The sequence below is a fragment of the Boleophthalmus pectinirostris genome, unplaced genomic scaffold, assembly GCF_026225935.1.
Source record: "Boleophthalmus pectinirostris isolate CB_2022bp ecotype Guang Dong unplaced genomic scaffold, ASM2622593v1 HiC_scaffold_12, whole genome shotgun sequence".
Taxonomy (NCBI): Eukaryota; Metazoa; Chordata; class Actinopteri; order Gobiiformes; family Gobiidae; genus Boleophthalmus; species Boleophthalmus pectinirostris.
Window position 1 is genome coordinate 28,403,806 of NW_026571018.1, and position 22,250 is coordinate 28,426,055.

The following is a 22,250-nucleotide window of genomic DNA, read 5'->3' on the forward strand; positions in this document are numbered from 1 at the left end:
CAGGTGAAAAAAATGAACTTATTACTCATGGAAATTTGTTAGTATCTGTAAAAAAACAAAAAACATGTCAATATAATAATAAAAAAATGTGTCCTCAAATATGAATATGCTGTATTATAATCAAATTTTAAGCAGACCCATTATGCAAAATCTACATTTTCGAGATTTTAACCATTTTTTCCCTTCTCATTTACCCTCTCCAAGTTGTAGAGTGATTCTTTTATGTTTGAGTACTATTTATACTCCTGTTTTCACCACCAGTTGAATACGCTCACTGCTCCGTAAGTACTTTTAAATATACGTGTAGGATTCATCAGCATCTCCTATAGTTATTTTGGTATGAATGAAATTAAAATTTGATACTCAATGTGTGATCTACAACTGTCCATAAGAAGTGCCAAGTGCCAGTCAACTGCACAGCTCTTTGTTGTGATGTACGTTTTTCAAAATAAAGCCAAAAATAAGAAAATGAAAAAACAACTATTTTCTTTATTATTTGTCTTCAAAACCAAAATGAAAATAATGAATAACAATTAGTTTTTCAGTTTTCAGTTTTGTGGTTAAATGAATAATGGATAAAATGGATAACGGCCGTTTCCCATTTCCCTGTGATGCTGGACTGAACCAGGACTGAACCAGGACTGAGTATTGGATTTCTGCCTGCGTAGACTGTGGGGTGACCATAACTGAGACCGGGACTTAGACCTAGACAAGATCAGGACTGAGGCCGGGACTGAGACCCGTTTAGTCCTGGTTTAGTCCTAGTTTAGTCCTGGTTTAGACCTGGTTTAGACCTGGTTTAGTCTTGTTTTAGTCCTGTTTTAGACCTAGTTTAGTCTTGTTTTAGTCCTGGTTTAGACCTGGTTTAGTCTTGTTTTAGTCCTGTTTTAGACCTGATTTAGTCTTGTTTTAGACCTGGTTTAGACCTGGTTTAGACCTGGTTTAGTCTGTATGTGGCGCAAAAGTCCAGCATCGCAGTGTAAGTCACAGAAAGAAGAAACGGCCGTTATCCCTTTTTTTCCATTATTCATTTAAACACAAAACCGCAAATTGAAAAAAATGAATTGTTATCCATTTTTTCATTTTGGTTTTGGGGACAAATAATGAAGAAGATTGTTGTTTTTTTGTTTTCTTATTTATTTTTTTTCTTATTTTTTTCAAATGAACAAATGATACACGGATTTGATGTTTTAGATAAATATTGTGATTTAAAATGTCCAAATTATAGCATAATGATCCTTGGGTGTCATAAATTATAACCATATAGCTGACACACAAACAATATATGTTCTTTAAAGCTGAGCTGTCCGGCTTTATTCTTGTAAATTGGTTATTTTATGATTTATCCCTAAAGCTGTGCATGAGCCCCAAAATTCATGCATGTGAACACTCGCAACGTGCCAAAGAGTTTGTGAGAACAAGGAACAGGATATCTGTGGAATCCCTGTCATCGTTCCAATGCAGAAGAACATTTTGTCTGTCAACTGGAAGTTTTAGGAGTGACTAAAACTAACTGCTGAAATTTCTTTTGCCAAGAACGAAATAGATACCTACCTCCTCCTTTCCTCGTTTAAAAATGAGTTGCCCCAAATTCAAGAAAAAACAAAAAAAGAAAATACTACTCTAAAATTTTTGTTGACAATTCATACATATGTTACACATTTATATGCCCAAGAACACTGCTTATCCCATATTATCAAACTACAGTAAATAATCAGATCACAGACGTTTTCACAGAGAAGAGAAAACTTTAATTAAATATAGTGAGAGTCAAAAAGTTTATCTTACACTTCAAAGTTCAAAATAATAATAAAAAACTGCATCATCTTTACAGTAGTTCATTTGTTCTCTTCCACCTGCGCTGTTCGTGTTGTATATGCATGAAGACACTGAGGCCAGGACCAAGAGCTGCGGGCACCTATCTACATCATCACAAGAACTTTAGACGTGCTCCTTCGAAACCTGTGCTGTTACGTATATGTGTACTGTCACTTTAAGAGTCACATTCAATAGAAGACAGTGGTCTGAGGATCCATCCAGAGATAAATGTGGCTCAATTTACAAAGAAAAAATCAAGAAAGAGAGTAGAGTAGAGGATTAGAACGAAAGGTAAAAGCTAAAAAAATTGGGTAGTAAAAAAAAAAAAAATGTTACTTGAGATTGTGGTTCCTCCTTCTGTTTAAAGGTGCATTACGCAACTTCTCTGCTAGAGGATCTACCACGATTACCTAGAAAGTCCCACGGTATGGCATTAAACTTAACTATCTCCATGGAGACAGAGATGGTGAAGAGGGACCCTGCTCACGTTTGTTTGACACTATGGAACATTCCAGGCAAAGCAAGAAAAAAAAAAAAGTGCAATTTTAAATAAGATCCCTTCAAGATGATCAAATTAAAGAAATCAGCTGATGTTTATGTTTTATTTTCATCCTGGTCATTAAGTTTAGTCATGGTTTCGACCTTCATTACTATAATTAATTAGATCGGATTTAGTCTGAGTGGTACGTAAGTGCACGCAAATACTACTCCAGATGATGCTTGTATTAAAAAAAAAAAGAAAAGTACAGATGTTGAGATAGACAGCAAAGAAAAGTGAGTAAGATGGCAGAAAATATGATTGATATATTGGGATTCAGTGCAGCACTAGGCTCAAACATTTCTCATATTCTCCAAATATCGAAGCGGGGTTGAGAAAGAAAGAATAGCGAAGGAGAAAAACTATATGATAAAAGAAGGTAGGGAAGAAGGGATTTCAAATGGAGGTGTGGACAATACAGGTTCAGATTGATCCCGACGGAGGAAGAATTTGCTCGCTTCTTAGCATTGCCTCAGTTTGGCTCCATCACACGGAAGACACACAGAGACATTCAAAGACACACACTTTATAAAATCTACAGCTAAAATCCAACAAAACCATGCTATAACTCCAACTCTGAACAACATGGGACACGATGAGAAAACTGCAGACTTAAATTACATAGTACATGGCTTTTTGTATTTCATTTGAGCAGCACTTTAGAAAAAACTACTGTGAAAACTATGCAGAGGTGTACTACAATTTATGGACAAACAAAAAACAATTGTAGGCTTGTATAAATGTTAAATTACTACAATAAAACCCGACTGCGTAGTTTGTAGTTTTTATAAAGTGTTGTCCAATTGAGCAGTTAGATAATGGCTTTTAACATTTGAGAACATTAAAAAGGTGAAGGAAGGAGTATTTTTGTTTTGGACTTTCCCAGGTAAGAGCTTCATTACTACAATTCACAGTAGCTATATTTTCCTGACAAATGTTGCTATTTGATTGAGAGTTAAATCTGTTTGTGGCTAGTCAGGTTTAGAGAAGTCTGTTAGAAATATTCAAAAAATTTTAGACAGTAGATCCAAAGTACGTTTTGATCGTTTGGCTACGGATCGAACCTTCACAGAGGCGCAGATGATATAAGTGTGGACTGGTTTTACAGTGTATGGCAAGATGTGGCTAAGACTGTTTTAGGCAAATCAAAATTCAAACCTTGGCAAAATCAAAAGTGTTTTAAGACTTGAATCACACTCCACACAGTGAGCAACCACAAAGTTTAAGACCAGAGAAACCTGAGAAACAATGGACCAGTGGATTTTTGTGGAGCCTACAAAACAGGCGTGTGCTAACTTTGGCAAGATGAGAACAAAGTATAGTGTAGTTGTACAGAGACTGGTATTTGTAAATTTCCTTTTTAAATAAAGATGAAATATAACTTAAATATGAGGTGTTAAAAAGTATAGGTAGTTGAATATTTTAAAACTATCCACTGATCCATTATTCCTCTATGTCTATGTTTAAGACACAGAACTGAGCACTGCAAATAATGTCTAACTTCCTTTATAATAATTTGAAAAAGTAATAATGTTTATGAACTCAGTGGCAAGTTTCAAATTCTCACTTAATGTTTAGGTAAGTATCTGGGATAGCCGAATGGACAGTCCGTCTCACTTCTCTTAAGGAAATGTATGTAAAATTTAGATTTAAAATTCCATTAAGTGTGTTCTTGTAAGACATTATTACAGTGCAGCTTTAAGACACACAGTTGAAATCAAAGTGAAAGAAACACAGCGTGAATGGCACCTCACCACAGTCAAACACACACAAACAGGTTAAGACAGAGTGTGAGTGGCAGCAGAGTTTAAGACGAGCCCCTGTTTGACCTCAGGGCTTCTGTGGCAGAGGGTCAAATCCTGAGACTGTGGCACATGGAGACACTGTGGCACGTGGCAATGGCATTTCACATAAAAGAGTAAATCTGTAAACAAACAGGTGGATTTATGGTATGAATAGACTTAGATACACTATGTAACTTTTTTTGGTTCAGTGTCCACCACAATGCTCTCCCTGTGCACTGATTATGATCACTGGGCAGCACCAGGACACGGATGAGGGACACTTCTGTCCTGATGGTTGTTGCTCTCCTCAAATTGCCCTGACACAGGATCTGCTGACCCTATTTGACTAATTCTCCTATTAAATTGTACTAAAACCTTTATTTGAGCCATTTATTATTATTATTATTTATAATTTTAACTGCTCAATGTGCTTAAATTGTAGCATGATTCATCAGCCGGTTTCACTTCAAAGAAACCGTCTGACCTTGCAGCATTAGAATTCGTTCGCTCGACGGTAGGCGGGTACCATTTTTCATTTAACCAATTGCTGCTATTTGGCTGTGACGTATGTAATGCGTAACGTATATTAAGCTTTTCTCAAATCCCATAGGAAGAAGGGCAATAACGTCTTTCCCCTTGATAAAATTCACCAAACATTCTCTTTGTTCCGGCAACACAGAATGTATGGCTCTTTGCTGATTGGCTGGTGCCCGAACTCGAACTTCCGGGATTTTTGTGAACCGTTTATTGTATTCTGATTCCTGACCTAGTCGCTGGAGAGAAATTAAATTGAGCCACTAGGTGGCACCAGCCTGGCTACTTAAAATGCTCCTCGGGGATAAATTCTATCTTATGGTATATATAACTTATATTGCATTGAATTGCTTGTCTCTATTTAGACCTATCTATAAAAATAAAGACAAGCTGGTGATAAGTTACAGTTCAGATCTGTGGAAAGGCATCGCTGCATGTTTTGGACATATTATTTACCATTTAAAACAACTGTGACTAAATAAATACAACATATCGGTCTAAAGCCACTGTGAAACATTCCAGGTAAAGCAATAGCATCTCATGCGAGGAGACAAGCAGGTGGTGTACCCTCCTATACCAGAAAAGTTACATAGTGCTCCTTTAAGAACCCATTCAGAAAAAAATGAGCAGAATGGACTTGTTGTTTTCTCTTGCAATGTAAAGAATTGCCAAGAAATGTAGCTCAAATAAATGTAAATTTCTGTACTAATTAGTTTGAGATAATGTGAAATATTAATTAAATTGATCTTCATTGATGTTACTGCATAGTTCTTTGTTTTTGAGGCCAAGTGAATGTGCACTGAGTATTGCCAAGAGTAAACATTCAAGATGGCAGTATGCTTGGGAGAAAAGACCAGGCTTATCAAGGGTAAATCAGAAAATCTTATTATCAGTACGAGAGCGTTGGTATGTTTACAAAGTATAGTATAGTGTTTGGCAATAGTTTAGCACATGTTCTCCTGATATGGCTCAACTTTGTCTCCAGGATTTGACCCATATTTTTGTTCAAAGGTCTTCATCATCATCATCATCATCATCATCATCAAGTGTCTTTCTTCACATTTTATCCTTCATAAATAAAAATCCCTCACATAGGTTACACTTATGATTATCACACTTTAAAATGTTGCACAAAAAGTAAATTCACTCGAGACAGGAAGTAGATTCCCTCCAAAATAAATACATTTCCTGTTTACAGTCTGCGGAGAGCTTGTATGTAATCCTATAAAACGTGTACAAAGTCTAACCAACAGATTTTCAGTCCGTGTGTTAGTTTTTAAATGTTTAGATAGAAAGGGCCTGAGTTGAGTTTGAGTTCCTTCAAAAATGAGACACGTTTTAATGTCCCCAAACCGGAGTCTTCTTGCACCAAAGTTTGTCTCAAAATCCGAGCAGTCCGTTTCCCTCTGCACCTTTACATGGGCGGGACAATCATTCCTGGGATAGCTGTTAAAGGGATGAAAAAACAAGAAATTACTAAACGCTGCCAAATATTTTTAGACTCATAAAAATAAAAAAAAAAGTCTTGTAAATATTTTGTCCCATCTGTGCAGCTGCGTGACTCTTAAAACATCAAAACAGGAATGAATCAATCAAATCATGTCTTTGAAAATGCATGGGAACAGTTGGCATATTGCTGTAAGTCTATGAGACAGACTGTTGCATGGCAAATGTTGTCTTTAAACCCAAGGGAGGGGTGTGAATGGAAAAAAAGATTATAATTTCATGGGAAGTTATTATTTGAAAGAACAGAGAATAAGAGCTATTTTCTTTTAGATAACTTATTGAGTAATGTTATGTTAGGTGTACATGGAGAAGCCGTCAGCCACTTTTACTTCTAATTCTACTGCTCAGTACTTCCCGACACCATACTTACTTTACTTCTATTGGAAATACGCTTTGAAGTAATAGTAGTCTTAGTCAGTTTTGGTTACTCATTCCACTGTGAGTAAGTCTATAAGTCATATAGGCTCTGTGTTGACATTATTAAATAATCTGAACCCATGACCTTTCTTGCACCTCACCTTCAGATATGCATTCATTTTTTATTGGCTGTTCTTTGGAAATTCCTGAATCTGTGCATTATTTAATGTTCTGTAAGTCATATTACATCAACACTGAATTATAAATCATTAGTCCTTACTGTATGTAGGTACTGCGCACTTATGGACATTCTGAATTATTTTGTGTCCTATAAACTTGCCTTGCCAACTGTTTTTTAGTTGAAGTTCTGTTATTTTCTTTTCTTACTAGAGTAACTACTGAAGTCGCTTGAATATTGTACTTGAATTTTATAATCTTAAAGTAACAGTACTTTAACTCAAGTACAATACTGTCCCCCCTCTGCTGACTGGTGAAAGTCCATCATGTAACACTGGTAACGAGTGACTGGTCTGTGTTTATTCGTGCTGCTTTGAGGATTTGAGTTCCCACACCCACGCAGAGCTCATCATAACTTCACATGGACATGTTGAAGAAGTTATATACACATTCAAAACCACTTCCTGTTTGAGTAATGTTACCACAACATAACACTGTCCAACACTAAAAACCTCTGTTTTTTATTCTTAAGCAATCCTGACCGATACCGACTGATGTTAATAGTTACATTATATATATGCTAATTCTTTTATAAAGTAATGTAGTAGTAATTGTTCATTTCCTTTCCTTTCTCAGCTCAGTAATTAAGACCAGCCCTAGTTTTCTACAGTTGTAAACAGATATCAAAATGTCTTAAATGTATTATAAAAATATAAATATCTAAAAAGATACTAAAAGATATATTAAAAAGTACATCTCATAAAACCATGCAGAGGTTGTTAGTGAGTTTGTGACTAAACATACTTCAGGAGAAGGCCAGTCCTTGTAGAGAGCTGGCTGATGAGTACTTGCTAGAGTCCACAAAGGTTTGATCTAGACAAAGGCAGAGACCACAAGAGGAAAAAAAGAGAAAAAAAATGTTAGAAATGAAAGTCAAACAGAGAAAGGGATGAAAAGAAAACTGAAATAACTCATACAGAACCTTCGGCTATTGCACTAAGTAAGTATAAGACATGCAAGGGATGGACCTCTGGAGAAAATATTAGCCTACATTGGCCCTTATATGCCCACCACTAATATATTATTGCAATAAGTTATCATAAAAAATAAAAAGGATGCTGTAAAGTGAATTATAATGTTGTTAAAATGTAGGACTAAAAACAAATTAAACTTGCTCTCTCTCACAGTTACATCAGCACACTTCTTAACTTCATACTATTCAAAACTTAGTCAACATATTTATATAAATGAATTACATATAAGAACTTGATGATGAAAGTTGACCAGTTTCGTTGTGTCTTTTATTCCACTAATAATGCCATGACACCGGCAGCTGATTTCGAGTGTGTACCTTGTAGGCCGTTGCCGTTGGCGCTGGTGCAGGAGGGAGGCGGGGAGGAGGAGGGCCGGACGACTGGAGCGAAGGCAGATTTCTGTTTGACGGCGGCGGACACCATGTTGGCTGGAGAAAAGGAGAAGACCCCAGAGGAGGACGAGCAGTTGGACGGGAGAGAGGTGGAGGAGGCCATCGTGGGACTGGACGGGACAACTGAGGGGGGACAAAGAATTTAATAAGCAAAAAAGCATGGGTCTTATCAAGCAATAGGTAAAGGTAATAACTGTAACATGCTCTCCTACTGGTTTACAAATATACAACCACAAATGAACCTTATTGTTATGAGCTGCCATATACAGAGTAACCATCATTGCTTAAAGAACTCTTTTGGGTTTACTGCCAACTGGTTTTGGCTGTAGCATCTAGCAGCCAATGAGGAGCTCTTTCTGCGTTCTGATTGGATAGAGTGGATAAAATAAATAAGCAGTACCCATATAGATCCAATGTAATTAAGTGGATTGACACTTTGAAAACTTTTCAATCTAAGAGTCACCTTCATTGTTCTAATTAAGAAAACCCCCAAACTAACTTGAATCTCTTTCTTCCTGTCCTTGTGATTATGGTAAAACGATGCAATTAAATCAAAGTAAAGTGTGTTTTTGCAGAAATCCCCATGGGGCCATCTCTGTACTTCTTCTGCCTGTCCAGTGGTATACAGTTACGCTTACGTTATCAGGTGTAATGTATAGTAACGGTATTGTACAAAAATAGCAGTTTTAGAATACTAAAGGCAAAGAAATATTAGTAAGAGATAAAGATGTAAACAAGAATTAATTAAATCATATAATTCATAGTAATTTTCCAAAATCAGAGTAAAACAAAACCAACAAACTATAAAACAATAATAATATGTGGCAGTATAAAAGACGCGTTGTGTTGGAGCACTCACTGGCATAAGGCGAGTTGGCGGCAGACCCGTTGAGGAAGGTGGGCGAGCCTCCCAGGTTGGTCATGGCGCTGTTGTTGCTGTATCCGTTCATGGAGGAGCTGACCGAGGTGTAGCTGCTCTGCTGAGGCGTGGAGCTGGGCACGTACCCGTGAGGAGACACACTGCTCGAGCTGCGCACAAACCCTAAACACAAACACACACTATTCATTTAAGGTTTTATTCATCAAATGTCCAGTGACCAAACATTTGGACTTAGTGCAGGACTTTTTTATAGATTATCTTTTCAAAAACTGAGCTTGTCAAAGTAGCCCAATGTCATTATCATGTTTAAAGCCAAGGCCGATTTGCAACACCAGGCTCTAAAAGGGCTTTCAACAGTTTCTAATGGATATAGAAAAATGAACAGAAAAATGTTGTAATATGTCCAGACAATTGCAGAGAAAAGAAATGCTTTGCTCAAAGTAGAATATAGGGACAATTTGCTCAAGTAAAAGTCAAGATGGAGCTGTCAGTAGAGTTTATCCCAGCAACTTTGGCCTAAAGTAGGATACATTATGGATTATAAATTACAACAGTACGACTGCAGGAGTGTACAGTCCTGTGTACTTGTTTTATTTAATAGAGTTGCTGGCTAAGTAATCATATTTCATCAGGGTTAGGGTTTAATTAAGTTTAATTAAGTGATAAATTGTAGAAATATGACTAAAACATGTATTCAAATATATAATTAAGTTGTAAGTAATCATTAGTAGTAATACCTTGATTAGCTTGTGCTGGCTCGGTGACGTTGACGGACAGTTGCCCGGTGAAGGAGTTGACTCCCATCATGCCTGAGTGGGCGGAGCCTGAGAGCTGGGTGTGGCCTCGCGGGACGCTGTACAGGGCCTCTGCGATGTCCGCCGCGCGCTTCAGAATGATCTCCTACAACAGGCACGAGGTGAGGTCACAATTAAACATGTGCTAAATGACTTTTTAACTCTCCATTTCCTCAAGTCATAAATCCACACTGTTCATTTTGTGTGAGTCAGTGAAGGAATGTCTGTGAATGACACAACTTGGCTCATTTGTCACAGTGCTGTTAACTTCACTGTTGTTTTAGGCAGAGTTACAGTAAAGAAAGCTTTTTGGATTTAGCTTAAGGTTCCTGTTTGTTCCTTATAGATGGAGAAGACTTGTGGTCCCATAGTTCTAAAGATAGAAAGTATAGCAAGTGATACTTTTTCCTTTCTTTATTATTTTGAACGTGATATACGCTAAAGCTATACAGTAAGGTGCTGACATTTTATTGTATTTAATGGAAATGTTACAATTAAGGGTCCCAAGTTTCACCACAGTCCTGGCTTCATGTATCTCAAAACAGAACATCTCCATAGTGAAAATAAAAACATTATTGCATATAAAGTGACCTGCTAGTACTTAAAATAGTTCAACAGGTCTCCATGGTCTTTATTTGGTGTTTTTTAACTTAATACCTAAAAATAAAATAAGTAAAATATAAGTACCTGGTTGTTGTGGGGCAGGCCATAGAGCGCTTCTACCAGATCTGCTGCTCTTTTTAGGATAACCTCCTGAAAGACAAAAAAACCCCAACATGTTATATTTCTAAGTGTAATCTTTGCCAAACGAGTAATAAACCTCCATCAGACGCCAAACCAAAGAGCACTATAAGACACGTGCCATTATGAGCTTATGCATACAGCCCCCACAATGCATTTCATCTGTTCACGATAAACAAATTGCTTTTTCACACCTTTTAAAGAGTCTGTATCACCTGTCAGCTCCCGTGCTTTTAAGTGTCAGAGTGTGATCTTAAATGACACCGGTTTAAACGTGAGAAGAGCAGAGAGGCAGAAGATAATGGACAAATGTATTCAGAACAATGGATCTGAACATACTGCGAATTTGTATAGACTGATTTTGCTGCATATAAAGTAGGTATTGATTCATTTTAAACTTGCATTTTGTAACTTTCCCTGCCTTCTTGTTTGTCTCCATGGAGATGTTATTGCCTAGATGTGACTTTAAACATGTATCAGGTCAGATCTGTGGAGATGTGTGTTTTTCAAAGTATTTTCAGCAACAAAAATCAAACAAAAATGATTATGTTGAATGCCAGACTATGAAACATTCGAGGCAAAGCACACCACCAGAAAAAAATACATAGTTCACCTTTAATTTATTCTAATTGCAGTGTTCATGTATTTAAATTTCCAAATCCGTTTAAGTTCACACAGAATATTTCCACTTTTACTATAAAGAAAGATTTTCATATTGATTTTCCTATTTAGAAACTAAGCTTAGTTTGACTGTCAGAGTGGATTGATGTAAACGTGTCTTAAATATATTCCATCTCTGTGAAATATTTATAGATGTGCGTTTGACATGCAGCTGTCAGTCATTTGATTTCTTGCACTGCCCAATTTTAGGTCTTGTCAAAGGTTTCAGGTACATTAGATTGAAATTTGAGGCCAACATCTTTTCTTTCTTTGCAAGTATCATCTCTCTCTTTTTTTTTTTTTTTTATCTCAATGTCAGATAAAATGTTGCTCTATAATCGCCGCACATATGGTATAAATGAATTTGATAGAATGGGTTTATGGAGTTTTCAAATATCATATACTCATATATTTAGCAACAACTGTTTTTTATTTTTTAAACAGGATTTATACATGTAGAAATGTAATATCTGATCATGCAATATAGTGTTTAGTCACATTATTTAATATCATTATCGGACATTTATAATGACTTTCCTGTGTAATCAGTGCCTTTATTGTTGCGTTAATGGCTAAGTGCAGTTCTCTGTGGACAGTCGGTTGATTTATCTATCCTCTACTCTTCCATTTCCAAGTCCATTTTCCAGTTTCATTTTTCTTATATGCTCCGCTTCAAGATGCCTTATGCCTCCTCTTTCCACTTTCCATCCTGTCTTTCCTTAGCCTGATTCATCAGACGGTTTCACTTCATGGAAACCATCTGACCTCGCAGCATTAGGATTCGTTTGCTTGACAGTCGGCGGGTACTTTTTTTCACTTAACCAATCGCTGCTATTTGGTCGTGACGTACAGTATGTAATGGGCCGGTAACTGGCATATTGAGCTTTTCCCAAATCCTGTAGGAAGAAGGTCAATAACGTCTTTCCCCTTGATAAAACCAAACATTCTCTTTATTCCGGCTTTAAATCCTCGATCTCGGAACCGTTGACAAAACAAAATATATGGCTCTTCGCTGATTGGCTGGTGCCCGAACTCGCACTTCCAGGGTTTTTGCAAACTGTCTAGTGTATTGTGATTCCTGACCTAATCGCTGGAGAGAAATTAAATTGAGCGGAGACACTAGACGGTCTAGTAGTAGTAGTAGTAGTAGTAGTAGTAGTAGTAGTAGTAGTAGTAGTCTAGTAGTAGTGTGGCTGGTCTTTCCTATCCTCTCCTCATTCTCTTTCCCAGCTCTATCTCTCTCATAGATTGTATATAGAAATGGACCTGCTAGTCACCACGTTCCCGACAGGAAGTGAGCACAGGCACGCTTCCGGCTCCATTGACTCCGGCTCCAATTCACTTTGTATTGAAAAATGTCGCCCTTCTCTTTGTAACTGCAGTGAGCCTCGCCATTTTCGGCTTAAAATGTTCATATTAACCCTCTCTACATAATCCTCGTGCTTTTATTTTGCTATTCCGAATATGAAATAACTATTCCTAATATGAAACTCGGCTCCAAATTCGCTCCTGTAACTGCCAGCCTCTGTGAGCTTCATTTGACTGGAGCCGAACACTATGCCTGACGTCACAGTCCCTTTGTCCACTTCTTTATACAGTCTATGCTCCCTGTCCACCTCTTCCCTCACTCTTGTTCTCTTCTCTAAATGCTATTCCCTGTCATCTCCCTCTTCTGTCTCCCTTTCCCCTTCTCTTTCCCTCCTTTCCCATCCATCTCTTTCCTATCTCTCACTCCCACGCACTACACTCCCATTCTTTCTCCTATTCTACTCTCCAGTCACTCCTCTTTTTGCTCCTCCTCCTCTCCCACCTCTATATTCTCTTCCCTGACTTTCTTCTCCCGTCACCCTCTCTCTCCATCCCTCCATCTCCCCCCTCTTTTTCCGTCATCTACATCTCTTTCCTCACTTGTTTCTCACCAAACCCCTCTTCTCTCTCATCTCCCCTTTTCTCTTCCTCCTCTCCTTTCTATCTCTTTCTTATCTCAGGTTATCTTATCTTTTTCACCATCTCTCCATCTTTCCCTCATCTACATCTATCCTCACTTCCTTCTCACTAACCCCCTCTTCTCTCTCTCTTCAAACTATTCCCTGTCATCCCCCTCTTCTCTATCTATCTCCCCTTTTCTCTTCCTCCTCTCCTTTCCATCTCTTTCTTATCTCTCACTCCCTCACACTACGCACACACTTTCTTCACTTCCTTCTCACCTCCCTCCTCTCTCTCTCTCCCCTCTCTTTCTCTTTTCCCCCTCTCCCGCCTCTATAATCTCTTCCCCGTCTTTTTTCTCCTCTCTCTCTTTTCCGCTATCTCCCCCTATCTTTCCCTCATCTACATCTCTTTCCTCACTTCCTTCTCACAGACACCCTCTTCTCTCTCTCTCCAAACTATTCCCTGTCATCCCCCTCTTCTTTATCTACCTCCGCTTCTCTCTTCCTCCTCTCCTTTCTATCTCTTTCCTATCTCTCACTCCCTCGCACTACGCACACACTTTCTTCACCTCCCTCCTCTCTCTCTCCCTTCTCTTGATCTCTTGTCTTCCCCGACTTTCTTCTCCTCTCTCTCTCTCCCTCCATCTCCCCCTTCTTTTTCCCTCATCTACATCTCTTTATTCACTTCCTTCTCACCAACCCCCTCTTCTCTCTCTTTCCAAACTATTCCGTCATCCCCCTCTTCTCTATCTATCCCCCGTTTTCTCTTCCTCCTCTCCTTTTCATCCCTTTCCTATCTCTCACTCCCTCGCAGTACACACCTCTACACTCTCTTCCCTGACTTTTTTCTCCTCTCTCTCTCTTCATCCATCTCCCCCGGTCTTTCCCTCATCTACACCTCTTTACTCACTTTCTTCTCACCCACCCTCCTCCTCCTCTCCCTCCTTCTTTCTCCCTCTCTCTCTCTGCGCCCTGGGGTCTTGGGTGTCTTGTTTAACGGTTAATGCGTTGTCATTGCCCCCAGCGTGGGGTCCGCCCGGCGACACAGAGAAAATTACAGGGCTCTTTGCAGTAATAACCTGCTCTGTATGACTCTCCCCTCACCCCTGTAGCTTTTGCTGTGTGTGTGTGTGTGTGTATGTGTGTGTGTGTTGGCGAAACATATTGTCGCTCCAATAGAGAGAATATGAGGGGTCACCCAGTCAGCAGTCAGCAGTTTTAGTAGCTCTGTCCATGCTGCTAAATTCATTCAATCTTTCACACCAGCGCATTACAAACTGGGGCAGGAGGCTCATTTGGAGTTCAAGAAATGATTTATTTGAACTCAAGTTTCTGGAATATGCATAGTTTAGATGTGGTTTGGTCTTTGTGTAGTCCTGATATAGTCCTGGTTCAGACCCTATAACCAGGTTTAGTTCTTGATTAGAGTAGGATTATTTGTTAACTTCTAACTTCAGATTTAAAACTTGTGTAGCCAGACACATTTTGTCCTGGTTTGTTTGCACCTAGCCTCAGTTTTTAACTAGTTTTGATACTGATCATAATAGAAGCTTGAGTTTAAAATACGTAAATCCAGCTATTTTTTTTCTTTTATTATTCTGTTAAAGGTGCTCTATATATGAAATGATGAGAGTGAGATTGCTTTGGTTGGAATGTTCCACAGTAGAGTACAGATATTAAACTTAGCAAGTTTTTAATTAACAAAATTACATATGATTTTATTGTATTTTTATTTTTGTGGATCCACCTTCTTCAGAGTATCCCCAGGTTTGACTACCCCAAATTTAAGACTTTTTAAAAGACCTTTAAGACCACTTAAATGAAAATTAAAACCAACATCACAGCCATTATGCAGGCAAAAAACACCAGATTCAATTCTAATAATGACCAACCAACTACCATATTTAAAATCTAAGAGCCACTGTGGATTAAACCTACACTCCCCCATGATCCATCCAGCGTCTTCCACTGTACTGATTGTTTACTCATTGCTGCTGGCGCCAGAAACCAAAGTATTGTTTGTGCATACTCTAAATTAGACGTTCATTCACCTTATGTGATTTCATGTTGTGTTTTTTTTCCTCCCTCCATTTAACATCGCACTACAGTCCAGATAAGTATACAAAAAAATAAAAAAATAAAATGCTAATGAAATTTAAGACCTTTGTGAAAAAAATAAGACTTGGACAACATAATTTAAAACTTTTTAAGGCCTTAATTTAGGAACATGAAATTTAAGATCTTTTTAAGACTTTTAAGACCCCGTGGCTACCCTGTTCTTGTCTCCATGGTGACTGCTAAGTTTTATGTACAAATACATAACAATAGTCAAATACAACATGGCCATGATTAGGGCTGGGTATCATTAAAAAGTTGCTGATACGATACATACATCTATACCATATATAGGCCACGATATGATACATATCTCAATATAGTGACTTTACAATTTGATATGGTTCAATAAAAATAATGGCTAAATCACAGCCGTGATACTAAAAGTCTTTGTAAAACCACTTCTTGTGCAGAGTTCATATGAAACACAAACATTTTGATCATCAAAACAATGAAAATGTCAAGTGTGTCACATAAAAGAATTTCCTTTCACTAAACAAGCAACAAAACTGTACCACTGTAACAAAATAATTTAGTAAAATATACCAAAAAATACTCTCGGCGATATATCGATACAGTAGCCCACGATATCGATACTGTATCAGCACATTAAAAGATACAATATATTGATATTTCCATATTTTTGCACACCCATAGCCATGATGCTTGTTCTATAAAGGAGCTGTGATTTTTCTGTCATCTGGCTGCAATCACAAACCCAAAATCTAGTTCAAAACAATACTTATAAACCTATAACATATTTCATACTTATTCATTCGTGTAAAAAGTTCGATCTTTGACACATCGGCGCGTGCTTAGTTCAGTGTTAACCCCTGATTCTTGGACAGCGGACAGACACACACACACTCTATGGAAACATGAGCCCAGTGTTGCCAGTAAAGGCCGAGCTGATAAACGGGAAGAAAGATGATCCAACCGTAACATCATCTTCATCTGCCTGCACACAGCATCACTCACACCCTGCAAATCAATGCTCTCTATACCGAAATATTCATGCAGTCACCCTCACATAGGACTGGTAACCCTGATGCGTGTACGTACGCTGCGTGCACATTCTACACTTTCTTATGTCATCATTTCAGAGGGAGGGTATGGGGCTATATAACTCTAGGGGAGATGGACTGATTTTGAAAGAAACCAGATTATTTGTAAGAGATTGGCTCCATTAAACTCTTGGCTAAAAGTTCTCTCAACCGACATAACTCATATGTTTGTGTTTGAATAATACCACCACTTCTTGAAGCTATTCTGAAAAAAAAAAAAAAAAAAAAGAAAGACCACCCTTTCTCTTGACAGACGTTGGACTTTGCGCCAGTTTTTGTTTCACGTGGACGGGCCCAAACATCTGCATTTCAACAGTTAAAAGACATGTTTGATTCCATTCTAACCTGCCCTCCAGCTCAGTTTGTAAAATTGGGAAGGACATTGTTTCCAGATTATAAGTGTCACGGATACGCAAGAAACCAGCAGGCTGCGAACAGATGATAGCGACTGGATTAAAAGTGCTTTCATAATTGCCCCAGTGTCAGTCCCCCCAATTAGTATTAAATATGTGTTTGAAAGAGGGCTATTGTGCTGTATTATATGAGAATAATTAGGATTAATCACAGTTATTTTGGTATTGTGTAATAAGTGTCTATAAACAATGGACAGAAAAATCAAAGGTTGAAGGAGGGGTTGCTCTGAAGGTTTGGTCCTAAAGCAGTTCTCTGTGTGTCTATTCCAATTAATTGTAGTAGTCAGTCATACAAATAGTAGATTTAATTTTTACTCTTCAAAAGTAGTCAATATAAGCTCATCCTACCTATTCTTCTTTCAAAGTGATAGGCAGAGCAGAACCAGCAACATACCACAGCAGTAGGCCAGAGAGAGAATGTGTCTTGTTTAAGGGTGTAACAATATCCAAGTCTCACGATACGATATCATCACGGTAAGAACCTGACAGTATGATATTTATTGTGATATCATGGGAAAGCTGACGATATGGTGGGGAAGCTAAAAATTAGGGATGTAACAATATCCAAATCTCTCGGTATGATATTTTCACGATATACATCTCATGGTACAATATTTATTGCGATATTTTGTGGAGGTTAACAAAATTGAATATGCTACTTTTTTGTCTTAAAATGCCTTGACAAGACTTAATCCAAAGAACTAAGACTTAAAAGTGATTAGAACTGTTATTTCTTCATGTAGTTTACACTGAAACGGAGCAAAGGATCATGGTCTATGTAGTTCCCTCTGTCTTTTTTTTAGCTATTGCTGCACCATAACTCTTGATTTAAACAAAGAGACTTGTAATTTGATATATTGTGATGGTCCATGATATTATTGTGAGAACTCTGACAATACAATATAATATTTCAGTTATTGTTACATCCCTAGCCTTGTTCAATAAAAATATGGTCAAAGAGGAAATAGAACAGTCAGCCTTTTGAGTTTGTGGACAATCTGAACCTTCTGCATTACTGTTATGTTGTTGTTCCTTTCTAAAAGTTTGAACTACTCATAACTGACACCAGAACAAGGTGAAACAAAAAACTTATAATAAAAAACAAGCAGTATTTGAAAGTCAAACGTTTGACTGAATGATCTGTCAGAATTGCAGAAACAATCTTCTGTTTTACCTAAATCAAAGTTTAGGTTTATTTAGACACAAAATCTGCCCTCAGCTATGACCTACCGATGCAAATCTGGAATGCTGTCAAACATTTATGGGTGATGCGTAGCTGTCAGTCGTATTTTTAGACTGCTTCTCTTCTTGTTCCTGACCAAACCTCCAAATGAAATAGTGTGGATATTTTTACAACCACAAAATATATTTCTGACCCTTATAATATTGGCTAGATTTGCAGATGGACAGCTGACAGTGCCTGGGCCAGTGAAGATGGCGGAGATGCTATCAGTATGTCTGGGTGCTTTTACACTGTGAGTTATGGCTGTTCCTAATGCGATAAGCACACATTAAAGACACACATGTTGTAAGCATTAGCGTTAGCGTTAGCTCCAGGAATCGCCAAGCTCAGGATCTTCGGGTCAGAATGCTCTAGTGCAGACATGACACACTATGACAGATTCCTACCTAATGCCGCTACATTAGCTGCCTGATCCGCCTCTAATGTCCCATTAGAGATGCCGTACATGCAGGGTCACACCTCAGCACCAAGATGATGTCATGGCCGACCAGATTGATAACACACACGTCTCAGATGCTCGCACACAAAAGGATCTTAGGCTTAAAGATAATGGGCTTTCAAATGTCCAGGTGAAGTGTCTGGGACAACCTTATACGTTTACTCTAGAACCATAGCAGTTCTGATAAGACTGCGTGAAAATCAGAAAGTACCCCATGTCATATTTGTATGCTAAATATTGTGAAACCTGGATTCAGACAGCCATGGAAGAACCAGGCCAAAATAAACTAAGCATATCTCATGACACTTGAGTTTGCTTGAGTCTGTTAGTCATTCATATGTGAGCTGGTGTGACCTGTACAGTGGGTGACCTCACCTCACAGTGATGAGGCCCTGAGTCACAACAGGAAATGAACCATGACACATCTCCAACAAAAAAGCCTCAGACTTTACGAATAGATGAACAGAGGATTTTGGCTGAGGCTCGACTCGAATCAGGAATAGTCAGGAAAACATCTGTGCATTAACAATGATGAAATAATGTGGCCCTGAACTGTATTCAATACAAGTCGCTAATGGGTTAAGAAGTGGCCTCTTTTAATCCTTTGTCTTACTTAGATGAGGTTAACACAGCAGAACATCTTGGCTGATTTTTAAATTAGATGCCATTACAGTCTAGTTTATTGAATGTTTTGTCCCATGATGCCAGGCTTCTTAAAGACACTGTACCAGATTCTACAGTCTCCCACTACTATGAAAAACAGAACTACTTTAACTAGTAGGGGTGGAATGAGATTTTGGAATTGTTTACACAAAAAGTCTTTAAAAAAAACATTTCACAATAACTGTGGCTTTAGTTTCACATGAGTGTAAAGTGTGGACTCAGTGCTGCCCTCTCAGTACAGTGTGTTCACATATGGGTGTATCTGAAGACCAGTCTGGGACTCTTGAGGTCCGTGTGTGAGGGTCCAAATCCCCTCAATGTTCAGTGAGCAATTATCGACCCCTCTGCTGTCCACTGTAATCCTCTCATCCACTCCACTGACCGCTCCGTCTGTCAAAGCATCGTCCAAGCTTTCTCTTGTCTCTCTATTCCACTTCAAGACCATCAAGACTAAAGCAGATCATCAATAAAACTGAATATGAACCCAGGGTCCATTCTGTGGCCAAGACACTCAAAAAAGTAACCGTGATCTTTGCCAGAACTGTACTGCACTACTACTAACTTTTTTTTATCAATCTGAAGATGTTATTGTTTTTTCCTGTAATGTAATCTGTAATCTGTCTACCTTAAATGTATTCAATTACAGGTGTGTTCAAAAGACCCCGAGAAACATGCATTTTTACTGTGAGCAGGGGCGCCTCTCCACAAATCAGATCAATAACCACACCCCTGTGTCACCTTCTTGTTTCCAGGAGAATAAATACATTTAATATCATAACGTGAAACATTCCAGGCATTGAAAAGATATCTTCATTGTACTTATGACTTATGTATGCTACATAGTACAGAGGGGGAAAAAAAAAACGTAAACCTAACATTTGTGTTCGTAAGTAAGATATTATTTTCACATCCAATACCCAATTCTGATGTAATACTTAATAATAAGCAGCTGATAAGACTGCGATTATATCTTTATCATCTTTCAAATCAACAAAGGCCTGTTTGTTTACACCGTGCACACGCATCATTGTCTGTGGTGCCAGGTAAAACAGTGCACATATTTCACTGCTGAACTCTGATTGGACAACTCACACTCTGATGTTGTATCCAAATAAACGGGCTGTAAACACACACACACATTCACACGCACTCTGTCGCCGTGGCAGCGGTAATAAAGTCTGCGATCGACCGCTGGACTCACAATGATAAATGACCCCCAGCTCCACACCACAAACAGAGGAGGGACGAGAATGGACAGAACGGGGCAAAATAACACACAAAGAAGTGCACTGGCAAGAACACACAAATACTAGATAATTAAAATAAAACAATGAAGAAAATAAGGTTTACTTAAGGACAGTGTCAATAATAATTCACAACAAATTGATGTTTTAAAGGGCCCTTATTACACTATTTTCTGATCTATGCTATAACACAGAAAATAAAAATACATAAAAAACTCTGGATTTAAATAATTTCTACCCTGAAATTGCAAATCTCTCCTGAACAAAAGGCAAAAGGTAACTGCATGACAGCACAAGATGGAACAGAGCATTTTGAGCTTTGGAGGTGTAGACAAACTAATAATAAAGGATTACTCAAACATGAATAAAACAAAAAACAACTCCAGGAATGTTTGTGGTGAGGTAATAATTATAACATGATCTAAATCTCACAAGAGTAAATTTTGCGTAATATTGGCCCTTTATAGCTTGCTTTTTTTTTTCTTTTTATAGTTTCATAGTTTACTAAAAGTGTTTTTTTTTAATAAAATGCAAAAATAAATATATATGAATAAAAATTTATCAATACCAAATGTAAATACGGTAACAGTAACGTTATATTGAAAAGTATTGTATAATCAATATGTTCCTATATTGCTTGGGGGTAGGCTCATTAGTCATAGTAATAATATTATTCATTTTTTCCCATGTGTATTATTAAGACAGGCTTATTGAAATTGCACCCAACCTCTCCCATTGCCTTCTATTGAAATCATGACATAACGCTGCTTAAAATAAACGCGGGCAGTTAAAAGATATGATACCAATTCAATTTTTATGAGCTACGGTCATTAATGCAGCGTTGGGGTCAGAAGGCATATCAATAATTTTGATTTTTTAAGTTATTTATAGATGCAATTAATGGAAGTAGAGACCTCATTAGTTTGAGAGTAAGAGCTGCAAATTTAATGTTAGCAAACACTATCCCTAGTAACAGGAATACTGCAGACATGTACAGAAATATGACACATAAATAGTATCAATTAGGACTGGGAATCGCAGGGTCCCTCACCATTTGATACGATGCACAATAGATGATACGATATTATCACGATATAATGCGATAATCGACATATTTCACATAATATTCTACAATATATCACTATTTTTAAAAAAACAAATATATTTTTACAACAGTATTTCTTTGTTAACCCCCCACTGCACTACTGCAAAGCCAATATGGAATAAATCAGTGGTAACATTAAAACAGTGAAGATGTCAAGTTTATTGCATAAACAAGTTTCTTTTCTCTGAACAAACACCATAATTGTAGCACTCTCACAAAATAATTTTGTAAAATATACCGAAAAAATACAATATCAATACAGCAGCCCACGACAATGATACTGTATCACCAAATTTAGAATTACGATATATCAATATTTTAGCAGACTGTATCTGTGCATTCAGGATCATACGACTAGGATAGAATAAATAACTAAATATCAATCATATAAGCACATGGTTAAAATTTTGAAATAAAATGTTGATGCAGATACAAATTTTAAATATTTTAGAAGAAGTGTTGCCGTTTTTAAATTCTATCCCTTCAATTTATGCTACAAATTGTACTGCTGATTATAACATGAATAATTAGATTTTCTTTGCTTGATATTGTCTATTGTAATACAAGAAAACAGAAAAGCATTGCAACTCTACCCAATTAACCTGCTCCACACCTGAAAATATGTGGCACGGAATTTCTGGAGACCTGTCAAAGATACTATTTCCTTTTTGTTTACACTCCCCTCAGCAGCACAGGAGCGCCACAGTCCCTCGTGCTAACAAGACCTCCTCCTCTTCTCTCTCTCCCTCTCCTCCCACCTCCCCTTTTCTCCTTCTCTCCCCCCAGTGCAGATCTGAGAGTGCGTTCGCTTGTGTGAAAAT

The 22,250-nt window shown here is 37.7% G+C and overlaps 1 protein-coding gene across 2 annotated transcripts in view; it reads right to left on the reverse strand.

Annotated features, from left to right (window-relative positions):
- Positions 1 to 1,734: 1,734 nt before the first annotated feature.
- LOC110155884 (transcription factor COE1-A) overlaps positions 1,735 to 22,250 on the reverse strand; it is a 129,060-nt gene continuing 108,544 nt past the window's right edge. For both annotated transcript variants that reach the window (XM_055148220.1, XM_020920058.2), the window contains exons 12-17: positions 10,502 to 10,567; positions 9,758 to 9,920; positions 9,000 to 9,182; positions 8,066 to 8,263; positions 7,519 to 7,587; positions 1,735 to 6,120 (exon numbers count right to left, since the gene is read on the reverse strand). In XM_055148220.1, coding sequence (XP_055004195.1) covers positions 7,520 to 7,587; positions 8,066 to 8,263; positions 9,000 to 9,182; positions 9,758 to 9,920; positions 10,502 to 10,567 — 678 coding nt within the window. In that variant the 3' untranslated portion in view covers positions 1,735 to 6,120; position 7,519. The remainder of the gene's footprint in view (positions 6,121 to 7,518; positions 7,588 to 8,065; positions 8,264 to 8,999; positions 9,183 to 9,757; positions 9,921 to 10,501; positions 10,568 to 22,250) is intronic.